The 17,946-nt window shown below is 45.3% G+C and overlaps 2 protein-coding genes across 8 annotated transcripts in view; both read right to left on the reverse strand.

The window, feature by feature from the left end:
• Positions 1 to 8,005, reverse strand: part of IP6K1 (inositol hexakisphosphate kinase 1) — a 59,806-nt gene extending 51,801 nt beyond the window's left edge. For 3 of the 7 annotated variants that reach the window (XM_081301002.1, XM_081301001.1, XM_081301004.1), the window contains exon 1: positions 7,800 to 8,004. Coding sequence is in view for 2 of the 7 variants with exons in the window: in XM_081300998.1 (XP_081157124.1) it covers positions 5,907 to 5,930 (24 nt within the window). In the remaining 5 variants the exon portion in view is untranslated. Of the gene's footprint in view, positions 1 to 5,906; positions 5,972 to 7,799 lie in introns of those variants that run through there. The other 4 variants (XM_081301003.1, XM_081300998.1, XM_081300999.1 and 1 more) reach the window with 3 other exon arrangements.
• A 3,470-nt stretch (positions 8,006 to 11,475) lies between these two features.
• On the reverse strand, positions 11,476 to 17,946 carry CDHR4 (cadherin related family member 4). The gene is made up of 17 exons (XM_081302722.1): positions 17,883 to 17,946; positions 17,403 to 17,587; positions 17,118 to 17,280; positions 16,951 to 17,042; positions 16,104 to 16,214; positions 15,497 to 15,600; positions 15,161 to 15,297; positions 14,713 to 14,896; positions 14,459 to 14,612; positions 14,134 to 14,227; positions 13,620 to 13,823; positions 13,400 to 13,539; positions 13,001 to 13,151; positions 12,697 to 12,917; positions 12,332 to 12,474; positions 11,635 to 11,691; positions 11,476 to 11,533 (listed from the first exon to the last, which is right to left on the reverse strand). Exons 1-17 carry the CDS (start codon positions 17,929 to 17,931, stop codon positions 11,503 to 11,505), a joined length of 2,220 nt encoding a protein of 739 aa, XP_081158848.1. The 5' UTR covers positions 17,932 to 17,946; the 3' UTR covers positions 11,476 to 11,502.

Below are 17,946 nucleotides of genomic sequence, written 5' to 3' on the forward strand. Positions count from 1 at the left end.
GGCTGGAGTTGTGACTCAGTGGTAGAGCACTTGCCTAGCACATGTGAAACACTAGGTTCAATCCCCAGCACCATCTAAAAAATAATAATAATAAACAAATAAAATAAAGTTATAAAAAAATTTTTTTAAATGTTATGACGGTGGGGCTGGGATTTTAGTTCAGTGGTAGAGTGCTTGCCTCGCATGGGTGAGGCACTGGGTTCGATCCTCAGCACCACATTAAAATAAAGATATTGTGTCCATCTACAACTAAAAAAAAACTATTTAAAAAATGTTATGTCATGAAAAGGAATTTGGTTACAAACAAAAACACTAACAGTGGGGGCTGGGATTGTGGCTCAGCGGTTGAGCGCTCACCTAGCACGGGCGGGACCCAGGTTCAATCCTCAGCACCACATAAAAATAAAGGCATTGTGTTGTGTCCATCTACACCTAAAAAAATAAATAAATAAATATTTTTTAAAAACCCACTAACAGTGAAATTACAGATAATCCTTCATTTTTTTTTTAAAGAGAGAGTGAGAGAGGAGAGAGAGAGAGAGAGAGAGAATTTTTTTTTTTAATATTTATTTTTTAGTTCTCGGCGGACACAACATCTTTGTTGGTATGTGGTGCTGAGGATCGAACCCAGGCCACACGCACAGCAGGCGAGCGCGCTACCGCTTGAGCCACATCCCCAGCCCATAATCCTTCATTTTTACTTCTTGCTTACTCATACTTTTTCTTGTTTTACTAGTGAATATATATATCAGCTTTATTATGATACACCCATCACACAAATCACCCACTGAAGAGTACAATTCAATGGTTTTTAGTATATTTACAAATGTATGAAAATATCACAATTTTAAAACATTTTCATCACCTCCAAAAGAAGTCCTATACTGTTTAGTCATTACTTCCCTATCTCCCCGAATCACCTCCATGTCCTAATAAGCAACCACTATTCAACCTACTTTCTGCCCCTACAGAATAGCTTATACCAGATATTTCATATAAATAGAATTTTGTAAACTTTTTTGTCTTGCTTCTTAGCATTTTTTTTTGAGGTGCACCCAAATTGTATCATTATTTCAATGCTTCATTCCTTTTTATTAAAGAATAACATATCAGTGTGTGTGTGTATGTGTGTGTGTGTGTTCACCACATTTTTACTTATCTAAGCATCAATTAATAAACATTTTCTGGTGCTTCTCTTTTTGCTATTATGAATAATGTTGCTATAAACTTTCATGTACAAGATTTTGAATGCATAGATTTTCATTTCTCTTGAAAAGAAACCTAAGAGAGGGATTGATGGGACAAAGAGTAACTCTGTTTAACCATTTAAAGAACTGCCAGATTATTTTCCAAGATGGCTGCGATGTTTTACATTCCCACTAGCTGTGTATGAGGGCTCCAATTTCTTCACATTTGCATTGACAATTGTCATTATCTGGCTTTTTTATTACAGAATAAATTGTTTAATAACTGTTCAATCATAATACACCCAGATTTTAATAGACTAGATGGTGCTCTTACTAACATCAAACTTTAGACTTAAAAAGAGTCTGGTCCTAAGGGAATAGGTATTCCCCTAGCCCAACTTAGGGATAAATATAAATGAGCTAAATCCACAAATAAAACTTTTACAGAAGAGATCAGAGCAGATTTTCTAAACACTTACAAAACACAGTCACTAATGGAGATCCAGCACTGAAGTGAATATGGGCCACCATCAAAACTCATTTATGGGCTACTCCTATTGGGTGCCCTCTCACCCTGTGGGAGTCAATCTCTCTTCTTCTCAAATAAATTCTATTACACTAAAAAAAAAAATTATTTATAATGTTTCAACATAAATACAACTTCAAACCAAATAGCAAACAGAGAATATTCATTTGTCATCTTTAATAAAAGAATCAAGAAGTCTTAGGTTTTCACATCCAGACCTCACTGTGCAAAAGGGAAATGAAAATCTGTACTTAAACTCAGTGTAAGCCAAACACAGTGGCACAAACCTGTAATCCCAGTCGCTCAAGAGATTAAGACAGGAAGATCATAAAATCCAGGTCAGCCTGGGCAATTTTGTGAACCCTTCTTTCAAAATATAAAGTTTTAAAAGGACTGGAGACATTGGAGAAAAGATAACCTCTTCAACAAATGGTGCTGGGAAAATTGGAAATCCATATGCAAAAATTAAACCCCTATCTCTCACCATGCACAAAACTCAAAGTGGATCAAGGGCCTAGGAATTAAACCAGAGAAACTGCATCTATTAGATGAAAAAGTAGGCCCAAATCTCCATCATGTCGAATTAGGCCCCACTTCCTTAATAAGACTCCTATAGCACAATAATCCATACCAAGAATCAATAAATGGGATGGATTCAAACTAAAAAGCTTCTTCTCAGCAAAAGAAATAATCAGTGAGGTGAATAGAGAGCCTTCTAATTGGGAATAAATTCTTACCACACGCACGTCAGAGCACTCATCTCTAGAATATATAAAGGACTAAAAAATCTTAACACTGGGCTGGGGATGTGGCTCAAGCGGTAGCGCGATCACTTGGCATGTGTGCGGCCCAGGTTCGATCCTCAGCACCACATACAAACAAAGATGTTGTGTCTGCCGAAAACTGAAAAATAAATATTGAAATTCTCTCTCTCTCTTAAAAAAAAAAAAAAATCTTAACACCTAAAAATCTAATAACCCAATAAATAAATGAGCCAAGGAACTGAACAAACACTTCTCAAAAGAAGACATACAATCAATCAACAAATATATGAAAAAAATGTTCAACATCTCTAGTATAGAGAAATGCAAATCAAAACTACTCTAAGATTTCATCTTACTCCTGTCAGAATGGCAGCTGTTAAGAATACAAACAACAATAAGTGTTGGTGAAGATGTGGGGAAAAAGGCACACTCACACATTCATTGCTGGTGGGACTGCAAACTGGTGCAGCCAATATGGAAAACAGTACGGAGATTCCTTGGAAAACTGAGAATAGAACCACCATTTGAACCAGCTATCCCACTCCTCGATCTATACCCAAAGGATTTAAAAACAGCATACTACAGGGACACAGCACAATTGGCAACAGCTAAACTGTGGAACCAAACTAGATGCCCTTCAATAGATGAATGGATAAAGAAAATGTGATATATATACATAACAGAATATTATTCTGCATTAAAAGAGAATAAAATCATGGCAACTGCAGGTAAATGGATGGAGCTAGAGAAGATAATGCTAAGTGAAATTAGCCAATCCCAAAAAACCAAATGCCAAATGATTTCTGATATAAGGATGCTCATCCATAATATGCTGTGGGGGGCTGGACAGGGAGGATGAAAGGATTAAATGAAATCTAGATAGGGCAAAGGGGAAAAAGGGAGGGAGGGAAAGGGAGGGGGCATAAGGGTAGGAAAGACAGAGGAATGCGATGGTTATCATTACCCTAAGTACATGTATGAAGACACGAATGATGTGACTCTGAGTACAACCAGAGATATGAAAAATTGTGCTCTATATGTGTAAAATGAATTGTAATGCATTCTGTTGTCATATATAACTAAAATTTAAAAAAAAAAAAAAAAGACTGGAGATGTAGCTCAGTGGTAGACCACTTGCCTAGTATGTGTGAGGCCCTGGGTTCAATCCCAAGTGTGTGTGGGGGGGTAGAATCAGTGCAAAATCACAAAATCACTCCCTGCCACAAAACAAACAAAATGCCTGATTGCTTCCTTGCCCCAAGCCAGAGATAAGAGTATACAGTGTAAACTTTTCCCATTTCTATCTATAATAGTTCTTTATGATGTTAGGAAAGCAAATAATTCCATTTACAACAGCCCAAGACCTAACCAAAAAGAGGATCCAAAAATATTAGCAACCAGTGTCATGTTCATCTAATACGTTTTCCAAGAGTTAAAACCAGCAGTTTAGCCTGGTGCAGTAGTGCACACCTGTAATCCCAGCAGCTTGGGAGGCTGAGGCAGGAGGATCATAAGTTCAAAGCCAGCCTCAGCAATGGCAAGGTGCTAAGCAACTCAGTGAGATCCTGTCTCTAAATAAAATACAAAATAGAGCTGGGGATGTGGCTCAATGGTTGAGTGCCCCTGAGTTCAATTCCTGGAACAAACCCCACCGCCCCCCCCCCAAAAAAAAATAGGGCTGGAACCGAAGCGTAGTGCTCAGTGGTAGAGTGCTTGCCTAGCATGCATGAGGCACTGGATTAGATCCTCAGCACTACACAAAAATAAACAAATAAAATAAAGGCATTCTGTCCATCTACAACTACCAAAAAAAAAAAAAAAAAAAAAAACACCACCTGTTCCTGCTGATGGGCAGAATAACAGCCTCTGGAACAGAAGTCCTCTGTTTTTCCTTTGCTAGCAAAGCAATAAACCATATATAGATAGATAGATATAGATATATAGATACATTCACACACACACACACACACACACACACACACACACACACAGCAGTTTTGTAGCCAAGAAAGGAGGTAGACCACAGAGCTCTTTTTGAGATTTGGATTTTCAGTTTTCAGGCTTTGTTTCAGCCCTTTCAGCAAGTTCTGCCTCTCCTCTGCAGCACTGAGAATGAGCCTGCCTTTATAAGGCACTAGAGTCAAATGTGCAAGCACCTCAAAAATGATAGGAGACAGGGACCCATGACTACCAAATCCCCATTTCTACTTGTCACTCCATTTTCTTATGTAATTATAGAAGGTGTTTCCAACTCAGAAAAATTTAGTACATCTTTATGAACATTTAGTCCTCATGTACCACAAGAAGGAGCAAAAAAAAGTATAAAATACAATCCCTACCAGAAAGGAGCTAGATTCTACAAGAGAAAACTTAAAAAAAAAAAAAAAAGTTTAGTTGTTAATGGATCTTTATTTATTTATATGTGGTACTGAGAATTGAACCCAGTGCCTCACACAATTGTAGGCAAGTACTATACCACTGAGCTACAACACCAGCCCCAGAAGAAACTTTTTTTTTTTCCCGTTATGACATTGAACTAGGGGCACTCTACCAATAAACTACATTCCCAGCTTTTTCATTTTTTATTTAAAAAGAAGGTCTCACTAAATTGCCAAGGCTGATCTTGAATTTGTGATACTCCTGCCCTGGCCTCCCAAGTAGCCAGGATTATAGCTGTGCACCACCCCAGAGGAGTCACCCCCAAAAGATGTTTTGTTTTTTTTAAACTGGAGATTGAACCCAGGAGTGCTTTACCACTGAGCCTCACCCCCAGCTCTTCATATTTTTTTTTTTTAAATTTTAAGACAAGGTCTAAGTTGCAGAGGCTAGGCACAAACTTGTGATCCTCTTCCTTCAGCCACACATTTCGCTAGGATTACAGGCATGCAACACTACACCCAACTAACCAAAAACTTTTTTTTTTTTTTTAAAGAGAGAGTGAGAGAGAGAGAGAGAGAGAGAGAGAATTTTTAATTTTTTTTTTTTTTTTTTTTTTTTTTTTTTTTAGTTCTCGGCGGACACAACATCTTTGTTGGTATGTGGTGCTGAGGATCGAACCCGGGCCGCACGCTTGGCGCTACCACTTGAGCCACATCCCCAGCCCCCTAAAAACTTCTTAAAAGAACAGTTCTGTTTTGTTATTTAAGGACTGTAATGCCACTACAGTTAAGAGGGAATGCAGCATCTGCACAGGCTAAAATGTTTTAATGGGTATTTTGTAAAGAAGATAGGTAAGACCTGAACTGAATTCTAGAGATAAAACTAAGGTGAAGGAACAGGATATCCCAAATAGGAGCAAAAGTCATGCATTCAGCCAGCAAGAGGAATAACCTAGATCAATAATATGTATGTAATATTAAGCACATAATTTGGTTAGGGGGAATTAGGATAAAGCATGGTGGTAGGTTGGGATAGCTGGGGCAACAGCACCTTGAACGCCACATCAGATCTCATCCTAGAAGCTTGTCAAAGTTCCTAACTTCAGCGTAGGAGCTCCACAGTCTAAATTGTATCTGTTATCCTTTTTAGTTTAAAGTGCTGACAGTTATTGGTAAATTATGCATAGACAAAGAAATTAAGGGCCTGCTATTATAACAAGTCTCATCATTTGCACTTAAAAAATGTTGAGCAGAGAAGTATTGCTATTTGTGTTCATCTACCACTCATATTCATGAAATAGTAAAAGCATTAAACAAAAACAAAGTTCTTGGATATTCTGATTTCCTTGAGATGGCTGTTCTATTAGGGTTATATCAACCATGTACTTTAATGGCCCCTGAATCCCTAAAATTGTATGTAAAAGTCAGTGTTGAGAACTTGACTAAGGATAGTTTATTTACATATCTCAAAGAAGTCAAATATCCAAAACAGGATAGAAATCCTCAGAGTTACTATTATTTTAACAAACTGCAGGAATTTAACCCTGTGACTGCCTTAACTTTCTAAAAGAACATTAATGGGGGGTGGGGAAGGAGGCTTGGCTTCGGACAGTTTTGACAATGTTTTATTATATCCTTCCTTTCTTTCCAAGAACTGCCCAAGGAACTGGTCTTAACAAGGTCAAAACTCATTAAAGATTCAAAAAATTGCTCTAAGGGAGGACAACGAAATAAATAAATAAAGACTACTCAATTTCTCTCTTCTTACAGGAGAACAGCAACAGGCTGCCAACTCCTCTGGTATCAGCATCTACTTTCCAAAAAAATCTCCTGACCAAGGAGCTGGTTTCTTTCAAAATTAAATATGCTGAAGTGACACTATCCTAACAGGAGTGCATAAAAAATTGTTACTTGACTTCTCAGTCATCTTATGCAGGCTTTATAGGACCACCCACAGTGACTGTATGAGGAGGCCAAAGGTCCACAGAACTCTTTCTAGACCTGCATACTCTGCCCAGAATCTCCAACATTATTTACCTCCCAGGAAAGGGCCTGATAGTCTATTTTCATCAAGTGAATACATGTAGTACTGCTAAAAGCTAATTTAGCAGTTCAAGAACGTCCACAACAAAAACAAGTCTCATTTCTTTTTTCCAATTCTAACATACTCCCAAATTTCCTCCGTCTCCAAATCAAACTAATGGAATCTCTTTAGGATATAAAATTAATCAAGTCAACACCATAATAATCTTTCTCCTAAAAAACAGTCCAAAAAAGTGGACTGATAGCCACTTTCAGGTTGCTAGACCTGAGGCTTCAGCTGCAAGGAAATTATGCCCCAAATAAAATGATGGACATTTAACCAGGCCTTTCAAGAGGGAGCTCCAAAGAACACGTGAGGTTCTGAAAGAGTCTCAGGAAAAGAAGCCAGGCAGAGGGTCTTCACCCTACCAGACTTACAGGGCCGTGACACAGGACTGCCAGGCTCGCGGGGGCTTTGGCCTGTTTGTCTAGTCTTAGTCTCAAAAAGCCTGAAAAATCACTTGCAAGAATGATACCTAAGAAAGAAGTACGTGTATATCACACTCGGGAGCAACACAACGCCCCAGAGAGCATCAGAATGACACTGGACACGTTTCAGAGCTCTGGATCTGTGGAGTCCACGGCTTTGGTCAGAAAAGCTTGTTTCTCAATAGCCCGGCTAGCCAACCAACCGGCCCGCCCTAGGGCACCAGGCTCTTGGACCCCGACCCCCGGCTGTCCTCCCGGCCTTAGCACCAGCATCTGGGAGGCTCGACGGGCTGCCAGTCAGGACACTGGAATGATGTTGAAGCGATGCTCAGCTTAAGCCCGGGCCCCACGCGCGCCCACTTCAATCCCGCGCCCACCGCCACCCTACCCGCGGGCATCAGGCGGGTCTTTCGGCCCGGCTCCTGTCACTCACCGGCCCGGCCCGGACAGCGGGCGCCCAAGGCTCCCCACGGGAGCTGGGCCCCCCGGGCCTCCAGGTTTCGGCCCGCCCCAGGAAGGCAGCGCAGGTGGCTGAGCCCCGCAGCAGCGGCTCCGCAGCGGCCGCTCAGTCCAGCTCCTGGCGCTGCCCACTGGGTAAGGATCAACAACAAGATGGCGGCCAGCCGAGGGGGCGGAGACCGGGCGTCATAGTAACCAAGAAGTCAAAGAACCCGCCCCCAACTGAGGCTATCCCCAATCAACAGCCTCTTAGCCCGACACCCGGAGGAGTACTTTTTGCTGACCGGCCGGATGGCCTGTCAGTCAAAGCCTGCCTCTCACGCCCCGAGCAGAACGCCTGGGGCACGTGACTGTGACGGCGCGAGTAGGCGCATGCGCGCCGTTCTCTAGCCCTGCTGTCGGCTGAGCTCTTGATGGCAACTCAGGCCGGAGCGCCCTTGGTTTCCCTTCCTGTGTAGCCCCCTCGTGCCTAGCCAGCGTATCTTGTCACACTCGCGCACACACTTAGAAAATGTCAGCGGTATTCTACTTGCTTTCTTTGTCAGCCACCCTGGAGTTGGAGGGGGCGTTGACACATTTTCTGTGGTGAGGAAACTGAGGCCCGAGAAGGGAAGCCGGGTCAAGGTCACGCCACCTCTGGAAGTAGAGGCAAGCACTGGGTTTTAGCCTTTTCCTATGTCTCCAGAACATAAAGAGTGTCTTCTCAGCGGCTTCCACATTTGCTCCTTGCTCGGCCTGAGGTGCATGCAGCCTTTTGTGCTGCCTCAACAGACCCTGGCCCATTTCCCATACTTGTTCTGCCTGATGTGATGTCCCCCAGCACAAGCCCTGGCACACAGCCAGCATATCCTCTCTACCCTGGAACATCTTAAGTTCCTGTGACAGCATTTTGCCCTAGACTGTCATGACCTGCCTCCAAGGCAGATTATGAATCCCATAAAGTGGTCATCCCTTGTTCTCCATGTAGATCACCTAACCTTGGGCTTGGCTTAGGGGTCAGGACGCCAAATGCGGTGGTTCCATGTCTGGTCGTACACTCAAATGCCTGGACTAGCTAAGTCTAACTTTTGAGCCTTAGCCTCTCTGAGCCTTAGTTGCCCTATCTGTAAAACAAGGATAAAAGCCAAGCTTCTCAGAGATGCAGATTTAATGAGCCCTTAGAGCTATGTAAGAACTCAGGAAAAATCCACTGATAGCCACATTCAGGTTGCTGGACCTGAGACCTGCTCTTTACACTCTCACTTTGGTGGAAGCCCCATTAAGAGTTCTTTTCCCACAGAAGGTACTCAGCTTCTTCCTGGGATATCATACTGGAGGGAGGTTGTTTAGTGCCCAGAGCCGATTCAGGCCCACAGACTTAAAAGAGGAGGGGATGATTTGATATAATTTAGGGATTCCGTAGTAAGGGTAGCCTCGACCCAGACAATAGGTCTTCTTAGAGGGCTGGCAGTCAGACATCTGAGCCAGAGTGGGTGTGGAGAAAAGATCAACACTGCATCCAGCAAGGCTGGCTTTCCTGCAAGTTGCTGTAGGTCAGCTAACTGTGTAGAGCATCTCAGCTGAGCACAGGGAAGACTGAGGATAGAGGAATCAGAATAAACATTTAGGGTGCAGTAATCAGAAAGAAAAGGGGCCAGGCGTGGTGGCGCATGCCTGTAATCCCAGCAGTTTGGGAGGCCAAGGCAGGAGGATCGTGGGTTCAAACCAGCTTCAGCAAAAGGGAGATGCCAGGGCTGGGATTGTGGCTCAGCGGTAGAGCATTCACCTAGCATGGTGGGACCTGGGTTCAATCCTCAGCACCACATAAAAAAAGAAAATAAAGGCATTGTGTTGTGTCCATCTACACCTAAAAAATAATTTTTTTTTTTTAAAGTGAGGTGCTAAGAAACTCAGTGAGACTCTGCTTCTAAATAAAATACAAAATAGGGCTGGGGATGTGGCTCAGTGGTTGAGTGTCCCTGAGTTCAATCCCTAGTCCCCCCAAAAAAAGAAAAAAGAAATGAGAACACCATTAGAAGAGGGCTTCCATCAATCTTACCAGGACTAGCCATGCACAGATTTTTCAAGTCTTCACCACTCCTCAACCCAGTGCAAAAGCTCTGGATCCTTCCCAATAGAACCTCTACACATTGTTGGAAAATGGCCCTGAAATTTGGTGGGACCCTCAAAAAGCAGCAGTGTCCTCCTCTTTGTAGGAAAAGGAAGCAGTCAGTTTCTGAGAGGACAAGACAACTAGAGGTCCCCTCAGTCACTGACAAAAATAACAGAATCTAACTTCTGCAGAGTATCAGTCACTATCAGAGCATCATACAATGTCTCTTTAAAGAAAAGTAACCTACTGGGCATGGTGGCACATTCCCGTAATTCCAACAACTTAGGATGCTGAGACAGGAGAATTGCAAGTTCAAGACCAGTCTCAGCAATTTAGTGAAGCCTCAATCAACTTAGTGAGACCCTATTTCAAAATTAAAAAAATTAAAAAGGGATGGGATGTAGCTCAGTGGTAAGGTATATCTAGGTTCAATCCCCAGTACCACCCCCCCAAAAAAAAAAAAAGAAAGAAATAAAAGAGAAGAAAAACAACCTTACCACTCCTTAGGGTATGCCCGTAATGTAGCACTTTCTCCAAGTAAGAACAAGGAAACACAGATCTGAGTTTCTCCCACATATAGATTACAAATCTGGAACTCTTCTGTTTGTAATTTTGTTTATTATTGAATCAACTTGAAATCATAGTACATGATCATGTGATGAAGAAATTCTACACAGTGAAGTAGATGCTTTAGAGCCAGCGCCTTAGAGATGCTTTAGAACTCATGTTGAACAGGTAATCTTGGCCTGTACCTGAGCCCAGATAATCAGAAGAGAGAGGAGTCAGAACTCTCAGCAGAACTTCCTTCCTCCCCTTACTATAAGAGAATACATTCCAGGACCTACAGTGTGACAACCCCCACCCCCTTCTAACTAGAATCCAACCTGTTCTTTCCCTCCTTTCTCTGATTCAAATGCCTAAGAAACCTCAATTCTCCAAAACTGGACACCATTTCACCTATGGTCATTGCCAGATTACTCTACCATAGTTCACTTGTGACACTGGAGTATATTGGAAGCACTCCCCTCATCATTCCCCTCTCCCCTGTGGGCGGGAACTAAACTAGGTTTAAGTCATCTCTAGGCTCCACCAGTGTTTGACAAAGATTGGCTGAAGGGTGAGTGTGGGCGAGAGAAGATCTCATTCAAAAAAATGTAGATGGAGGATACTTGGTGATAAGAGAAAATACTGAGATACGGTGAGGAAAGAAAGGAATTCTGCCATTAAGGGCCCCAGGAAGATAATGGTTTGGAAAAAGTGGGGACTCGAGGGCATCCTGTGCTCTTCCATTAAAATGTTCCTGAGGAGAAGAATGAGAGGATGCAATATGAGTTAAACCTGCCCACAGGGAGCAGATGGAGACAGGCCCTGGAGGGGCCAGAAGTCCAAATGCTTCCTCCATCCTGATGATGCTGATGTGGACACTTCCATAGGAGTAGCCATTTACAGGTAAGGAGTCGGGCCTGGCAGGGACAGGGAGTACCCTAGAACAACCTCATTGCCTACTACTCAAGAAAGTCAGTTGACATACCAGTTCATGACACTGCTAGGTGCCTGGGACATCTCCATCCTTGGTGCCTCCAAACTACTCAATGGATCCTTCATTCCCCTGGATGCTGGAGCAAAGTAGGAGAAGAAGCACAGGGTAAGGTCTTGAGCCCCAACCTGAGTTTAAGAGGTGGGCTCTCAGGCATAGAGGCCTGGAAAGGAGACTCACCTGTTTAGCCTCAGAGCCTGGGCTGGTTTGCTTGGAGCCTGAAGTACCTGGGTCAATCTAAAATGCCAGGAAGAGAAACCAAGCAGTAAGGGCAACAGGCCTGTTGGCACCAGGAATTAGTACCATTCATCTATTGGTATTTGATTATTGTCTGTATTTTATGCCCACATTATTATTCCCACTTCCCCTGGGTTCAGTTCTATGCCCACAAGGAATTCAGTCTATAGACGTAGGGCAGATTTTAAGTGGAGAACAGGGGTCAGGAATAGGGAAATACCCCATGCATGACAGACTCAGAGCCTCAAGCCCTGAGCCATCCACACCCATCCCAAGACTAAGCTCTGCCTGAAGAACACTTTCTTTCAGTGTCTCTCTGACTCTAATCTGAAGACCTATGGAGACTCAGCATTTTTCTCCTCCATATCAGTTCTATGCCCATCAACTTTTTCAAAAATATTTTTTTAGTTGTAGATGGGCACAATGTGTGTATGTATGTATGTATGTATGTATGTATGTTTAGGTGGTGCTGAGGATTGAACCCAGTGCCTCACTCATGCTAAGCAAGCACTCTACCACTGAGCCACAATCCCAGCCCTATGCCCATCAACTTTTGCATTGTTTTTCAAATTTAGAAAACCACAGTCAGGGTCCATAGGTGAGCTGGGGGAGGAAGGGAGCATGGGGATAGCAACCCTACCTCTGCAGGAGCCTGTTGACCAGCCATCCCAGAGCTAGAAGCAGAAGGGCACCAGTTGCTGTGAGCACCACCACAAACCAGGGTTCGGGCTGCCAGAAAGTCTCTGTATATGTTACAAGCAGGGGTGTCATCACTGAGGGCACCTGAAATGAGAACCATAGACTCATTACTGCCCTGCCAAAATGTTTTGATTATTGAGTTTTCAAACCTCTCCACACCAGATTTGCTCTTCTATATTGCCAGGTTCTTTGCACTAGCAGTTTCCTCCAGAATGCCTTTCTCCATCATTTCACTTGAAAAACCTGGGTCTCCTCATCCTTCAAGGTCCTTTTGCCCCATCCCCCAGGCCTAAGGAGCCCCCTCACTGTGGTTCTTTGGGTGCTCATGGCCACAGTGCTGGCCCTCCAGGGAACTAGATGCACAATGATGGTGACTGTGGTGCTGAGGTGGGGGATGGAGGGACCCGCATCAGCCGCACGGATCAGTAGTTCATAGGTACAAGGCTGTTCTTGCCAAGGAGGTCCCAACATAGAGTCATTGTGCACCAGGATGGCCTCTTGCAATCTGAACTGGTTCTTGCTATCTCCTGAAATCAGAGTGGCAGAAGGAGACCATTGCTGGCTGTGGCTTACTCCTCACCCACAGGTTAGTGGCCTCTACAATCCATACCTCCTATGATGCTGTAGGAGAAGGCCAGGCGCTGTGGCTCCTGGGGTATCCAGCATGATACTTTGGTCACCTCCACACTATGGCCCAGAGTAGTATAGATGGTAAGTTCCTGAAATGGGGGCTCACACTCAGGGGGATGGTCATTCACATCCTGCAGAAAGGATACCAAGTTATAGGAGTGAGTTTGACCAACTTCCCAAACTCCAGAAGTCAGCACCTCAGCCTTGTCCTATCACAGCCAGAGCCTAGGCAACAGGTCCTAATGCTTTCTTTCCCAAGTGAGGCTTTACCCATTCCAACCAACCAATGGAGGAAACTAAGGCATGGTGTGGAAAAACAAAAGGCCAAAAGGTAACTCTTGCCTCCCCACGTCTTTCCAAGGCCTTGGGGTTCAATTACCTCAACCTCAATGGTAATGGTACAGGAACCTGAGCGGTGGTAGGTGGGGTCCCAGTCTTGGCCATGGTCAATCAGCAGAATAGTCAGTCTGTACAGCCGCTGCTGCTCATAATCCAAAGTCCCCAGGAGGTAAATCTCTCCTAGAGGGTATGGTCACAGCTTCAGCCTGCAAAGCCAACTCTGGCCCCACCTCTCCATCCTACCCCTGGTGTGGAAATACCACTGAGATGATCCACAGCAAAGATAGAGGATCCATCAGATGTGTAGTACTCAATGCTGTTGTGTGGGTAATCCATATCCGTGCCCACCACAGTGCCCAGCAGTGTGTGAGGCCCTGCATCTTCCTGAACCCGGAACGTGCGTGGGGCACAGGCTGGGGTGAACTCATTGACAGGTGTCACCATCACCAGTACTGGAACTTCAGCTGGGGGCCATTTGGCAGTCAAGGGGCTGGTCTGGGTGCTCAGCCCTGCCTTGGGGGTCTGAGGAAGGAGGCATAGCCCTGCTCTGGGGCTTCAAGGAAGAAGAAAGTTGGAGAGAAGGTGGCAATAACCCTCCCCTTCTGGAGGTCTAAGAGAGAGACACTGTAGGAGTCTGAAATGGAAACAACCCTGCCCTGCTGGATTCTGAGGGAGGAAAGATGACTATTACTTGGGAGAGGGACAATAGACAAAATGGGATGGTAGACTGAATAACCCTGTCCTGAAAGTACAGGCCTAAGTATGGTCACTCACTGGTCATCTGGGGCTGACCACCATCAAGCACCAGGATAGAGGCTGCATGCTGGAAGCAGGTCCCAGGAGTATCACAGTCCAATGTAGCATTCACCTGATCAGAGGGGTCAAAGAGTGAGGCCCAGCCAGGACCTGGGAGAGCCATAAGCCACACTGGGCTACCTCAGGTCAGGGCATCTACCCTGGTACTCTGTTTTGCAGAATGCAAAGCAGATTGGCTCAATAATCATGGAATCCCATCCCCATGGTCTCAGTGTCCTTGGCCCACCCACCCCTTCCTGCTGCAAGCATCCTACAAGTGGGCCTGGGAGTGGGAGCCCAGCACCTCAAGGACCCTGTCACGAAGGCAGAGACTGGCAAGACCAGGAGGGCTGTGGAACCACAGCTGGTAGTTGAGGGTGGCACCAACAGAGTCTGGGTCAGTGCAAGTGATTGTGTTCAGCACAGTGCCCACCGGTGTGGTCTCTGGGATTTGAGTCCTGAGAGTAGAGGACAACAGCAAAGCAGGAGTCTGACTCAGCTGTGAGCCACAGATCTCAATCTTACCCCAACAGCTAGGCAAGGTTCCCGCATACTCACACCAAAAGAGCCGGGATGCAGAGTGGGGGCCAGTGGTTGACAGAGAGCACATTCACAGTGAGATCGAGCTCCGCACTGGCCCACGGTTGAAACCTTTCAAAGGCCTTCACCTGCAGCCTTGTGATCGCTGCACCTCGGGTGTGAGCCAATTCTAGGGGCATGGTGGTTTGGACTACCCCATCCACTGGGTGTGATGACAAAGCAGAGAAGCAGAGCTCGGCCCTGCCCTCAGCTCAATGGTTCCCCCAAAACCGTCAACAGCCTCACCCTTGGAGGCAGCAGATACCACTCCCGCCTCCTACTTCAAGGTTAAGACCCCAACCGGACCTTGCCCCAGTCGCAGCCCTGGCTTTGGCCTTTTTTTCTCAGGTGGGCGAGATCACATAGGGGCACCTTTAGACAGGTTGCAGAGACATCCAGGTACCCTCCACCCTGCCTTGCCCCTCACCGCTTCCGATGGAGTAGAGTGGACTGGGCACTGGAGAGAAGATTTCATAGCGCAAGTTGAAGCCCCTAGCCTGGACTTGAACCACCTTGCTCCCAGGGATTTTGTCTTCAGGAATGGTGACATTCTGGGCCTTCTGTCTAGATCAAAAGTGAAGCACTGGCTTCTGCTTGCTCCTTCTCATCTGGTGCCCTGTGGGTAGTATCCTCCTCCTCTGGGGTTTCCCTCCTAACAGAGTTACAATGTTCCAGCAACCCTGCACCCTACTACTACCCCTGATTCCCTAGAGCTAGGTCCTGCTATGCGCCCCCTCATTCCCCTAGTATAGGGGAGCCTTACAGGAAGGAGACCTGGCTGGATGGTGCAGGCAAAATCTTCACCACCAGCATTCTTTGGCAGCTTTGGCCTTGTCCAAGTGACACTGAGATCTGCAGCTGGAAGATCTACAGGACATACAGGATAGGAGGGGAATCTCAATGTCTATGCTCAGTTCTCCCCTTAAGACCTCCACAAGGAACTCCAACTTTTACTCTTCCCCCATAACCATCATTTTTGATGACAAGTATTCCTTTGAGTCCTATACCTTTGGGACATAAATTCTCCTGTTAGGTTGCAAACGACTCAAGAAAGTGATATATGAGTCATTCACATGTGAATTATTAGATTAGAGTTGCTAAGGGCCAATTACTAAGAGGTGGAAATTTTAAAGAAGAAACTTTTCTAACCTCTTTACTGGCCGCTAAACCCAGAACTTTCTCTTAAAGTGTTATTGCCCTAAAAACACTCCTTCATGTTGAGGGACCCTTTCTCTTTATGAACCAAGCCAAAGTGAGAGCATGGTCCACATAGGGCAGGAGATGCAGGTCTGGGAGGGAGAGGCAACAAATTTTCAGAAGGTGATGATATATATATATCCATCCATCCCCAGGTCCCAAGTCATGCTTACCTTCTGAGCCTGGCCTTTGAGACCCTGAGATGGTGCCCGAAGCCAACCCTGCTCATTGATGGAGAAAGGTCCAGGGAAGTATGGAGTGTCCTGGGCGCTGATAATGTTCATCTAATAGAACAGAGATGCTAGCAGCCCCAACCAGCCTCCAGTGCCCCAAGCACTACTTTCAACAACCCAGGAGGCACCTGTCCACACCTGGTCTCCCATGCCCTGCCACTGACTCTTGCCCCAGCCTAGGCTCTCTGCCCTCTACTGGGAATCCTGATACTGACCCTCAATCCTTTCTGCTTTAAAACCAATTATTTTGGGCTAGCGATATAGTTCAGTTGATAGAGTGCTTGTTTCAATCCCCAGCACTACATACACACAAAATCAAAACAAACAACAACAACAAAAAACAATTATCTTGTTTTTAAACTATGTTTCTTTTTGAGGGGTTACAAAATGTTATAAAATTGCAATGGAGGGCTGGGGTTGTGGCTCAGTGATAGTGCGCTTGCCTAGCATGCGTGAGGCACTGGGTTCGATTCTCAGCACCACATACAAATAAGTAAAATAAAGGTTCATCAACAACTAAAAAAAAATTGTAATGGAAAACTCAGAACACATATGAGAAATTGAAAGAAGAGCTCAGTTCCTTAGACTTCTCTATGGGAACAATTACAGTAAGTGGGGAAAGGGTAACATTAGTGGCTCTCTTCAAGAATAGACATCATGCATAGGCTCAACTGTGGATTGTAGTGTCCCTCTGCAGGCTGTAGCTGGTCAGGCAGTGGTGAGCTTGTATTCCCCATCCCACTCGCACACACATCATGTCATCCACTATCCTATGTGCTGGGCTTACCTGAGTTCCCTGGACTTCTAGGCCTGGGATCAGCAGAGTGTACAACCTGGCCCCAGGTTTGACTGTCTCTGGCACCTGAATGGTTTCCCCACCTGACCAGGGAGAAGATCAGGGAGGCTCTCTTCAGGTCATGCCTGCCCACCCCTGCCTGCTGCCCCTGGCCTCACCTGAGGTAGCAAATCGACCAATACACTGGATATGGCCAGAGTCCCGCTGCACATCCACAAAGAGTGGTCCCTCCATCACAATGTTGCCACATGTATATCGCAGCCGCAGCTCATAGTGGTTTACTGCAAGGGCATCCAGCCGAGCTGAGCTGCTCAAGGTCACCTGTGGTGCACAGGCAGTAACATGTGGGGGCCTAGTCTCTCTGTCTCTGTATACCACCTCTGGCTTTGGGGAATTTCAGGTCTGCCTGTGCCCCCAGTTCCCAGTTTTACTCATGACTCTACCTTTCCCACATAGATCCCCTGCCACCTGGTCAGGCTGGGTGGGTTGAAGAAAGTGGTAGGTGGTTGCACATTGACCAATTCCAGGGTGGGCATGTGGGAGGAGCAGTTGAAGGAGAAAGACTGAAGGATGGTGCCAGGACCCTCGCGTTCAGACACATTTATGAACCAGGGCAGACTGTGGAGGTCTGTGAGGAGCAGATAATTCAGGCTGGAGGCCCCCCCATGCTCAAGGAACCACACTTGTAAACAAAGTCCCACCCTTTTGCTGCAGGGTCTGACAACACCTTGATATCAAACAGCCAAGTTCTGTCCTTGTTCTCCACATCTGACATTTTATAGATGGGGAGAGATAACTGATTGAGGAAGCAGAGATAAGAAACACTGATCAGGAGTTCAGACCCTTACTCTAACCCTCACCCTGAATCTGAGGGTCAGAACTCCAAAGGAAAACTGGGGTATCCCCAAATACCAGCTTCTCACCAGAGACAACCAGAGCAAAAAGAAGCATCAGGAGCCTCAGCAGCACCATAGTGGCCTGAAGAGA

This window comes from Spermophilus citellus, assembly GCF_964194105.1.
Source record: "Spermophilus citellus genome assembly, chromosome: 7".
NCBI classification, from domain to species: domain Eukaryota; kingdom Metazoa; phylum Chordata; class Mammalia; order Rodentia; family Sciuridae; genus Spermophilus; species Spermophilus citellus.

What these genes read in the sequence shown, in the direction of transcription:
- CDHR4 (XM_081302722.1), bottom strand. Translation starts at nt 17,931, where the DNA reads ATGGTGCTGCTGAGGCTCCTGATGCTTCTTTTTGCTCTGGTTGTCTCT. An exon ending in TAGAAGTCCAGGGAACTCAG is followed by an intron (nt 16,215 to 16,950) that starts GTAAGCCCAGCA and finishes CTGTTCTATTAG; the next exon opens with ATGAACATTATCAGCGCCCA. An exon ending in CCATTACCATTGAGGTTGAG is followed by an intron (nt 13,152 to 13,399) that starts GTAATTGAACCC and finishes TCCTTTCTGCAG; the next exon opens with GATGTGAATGACCATCCCCC.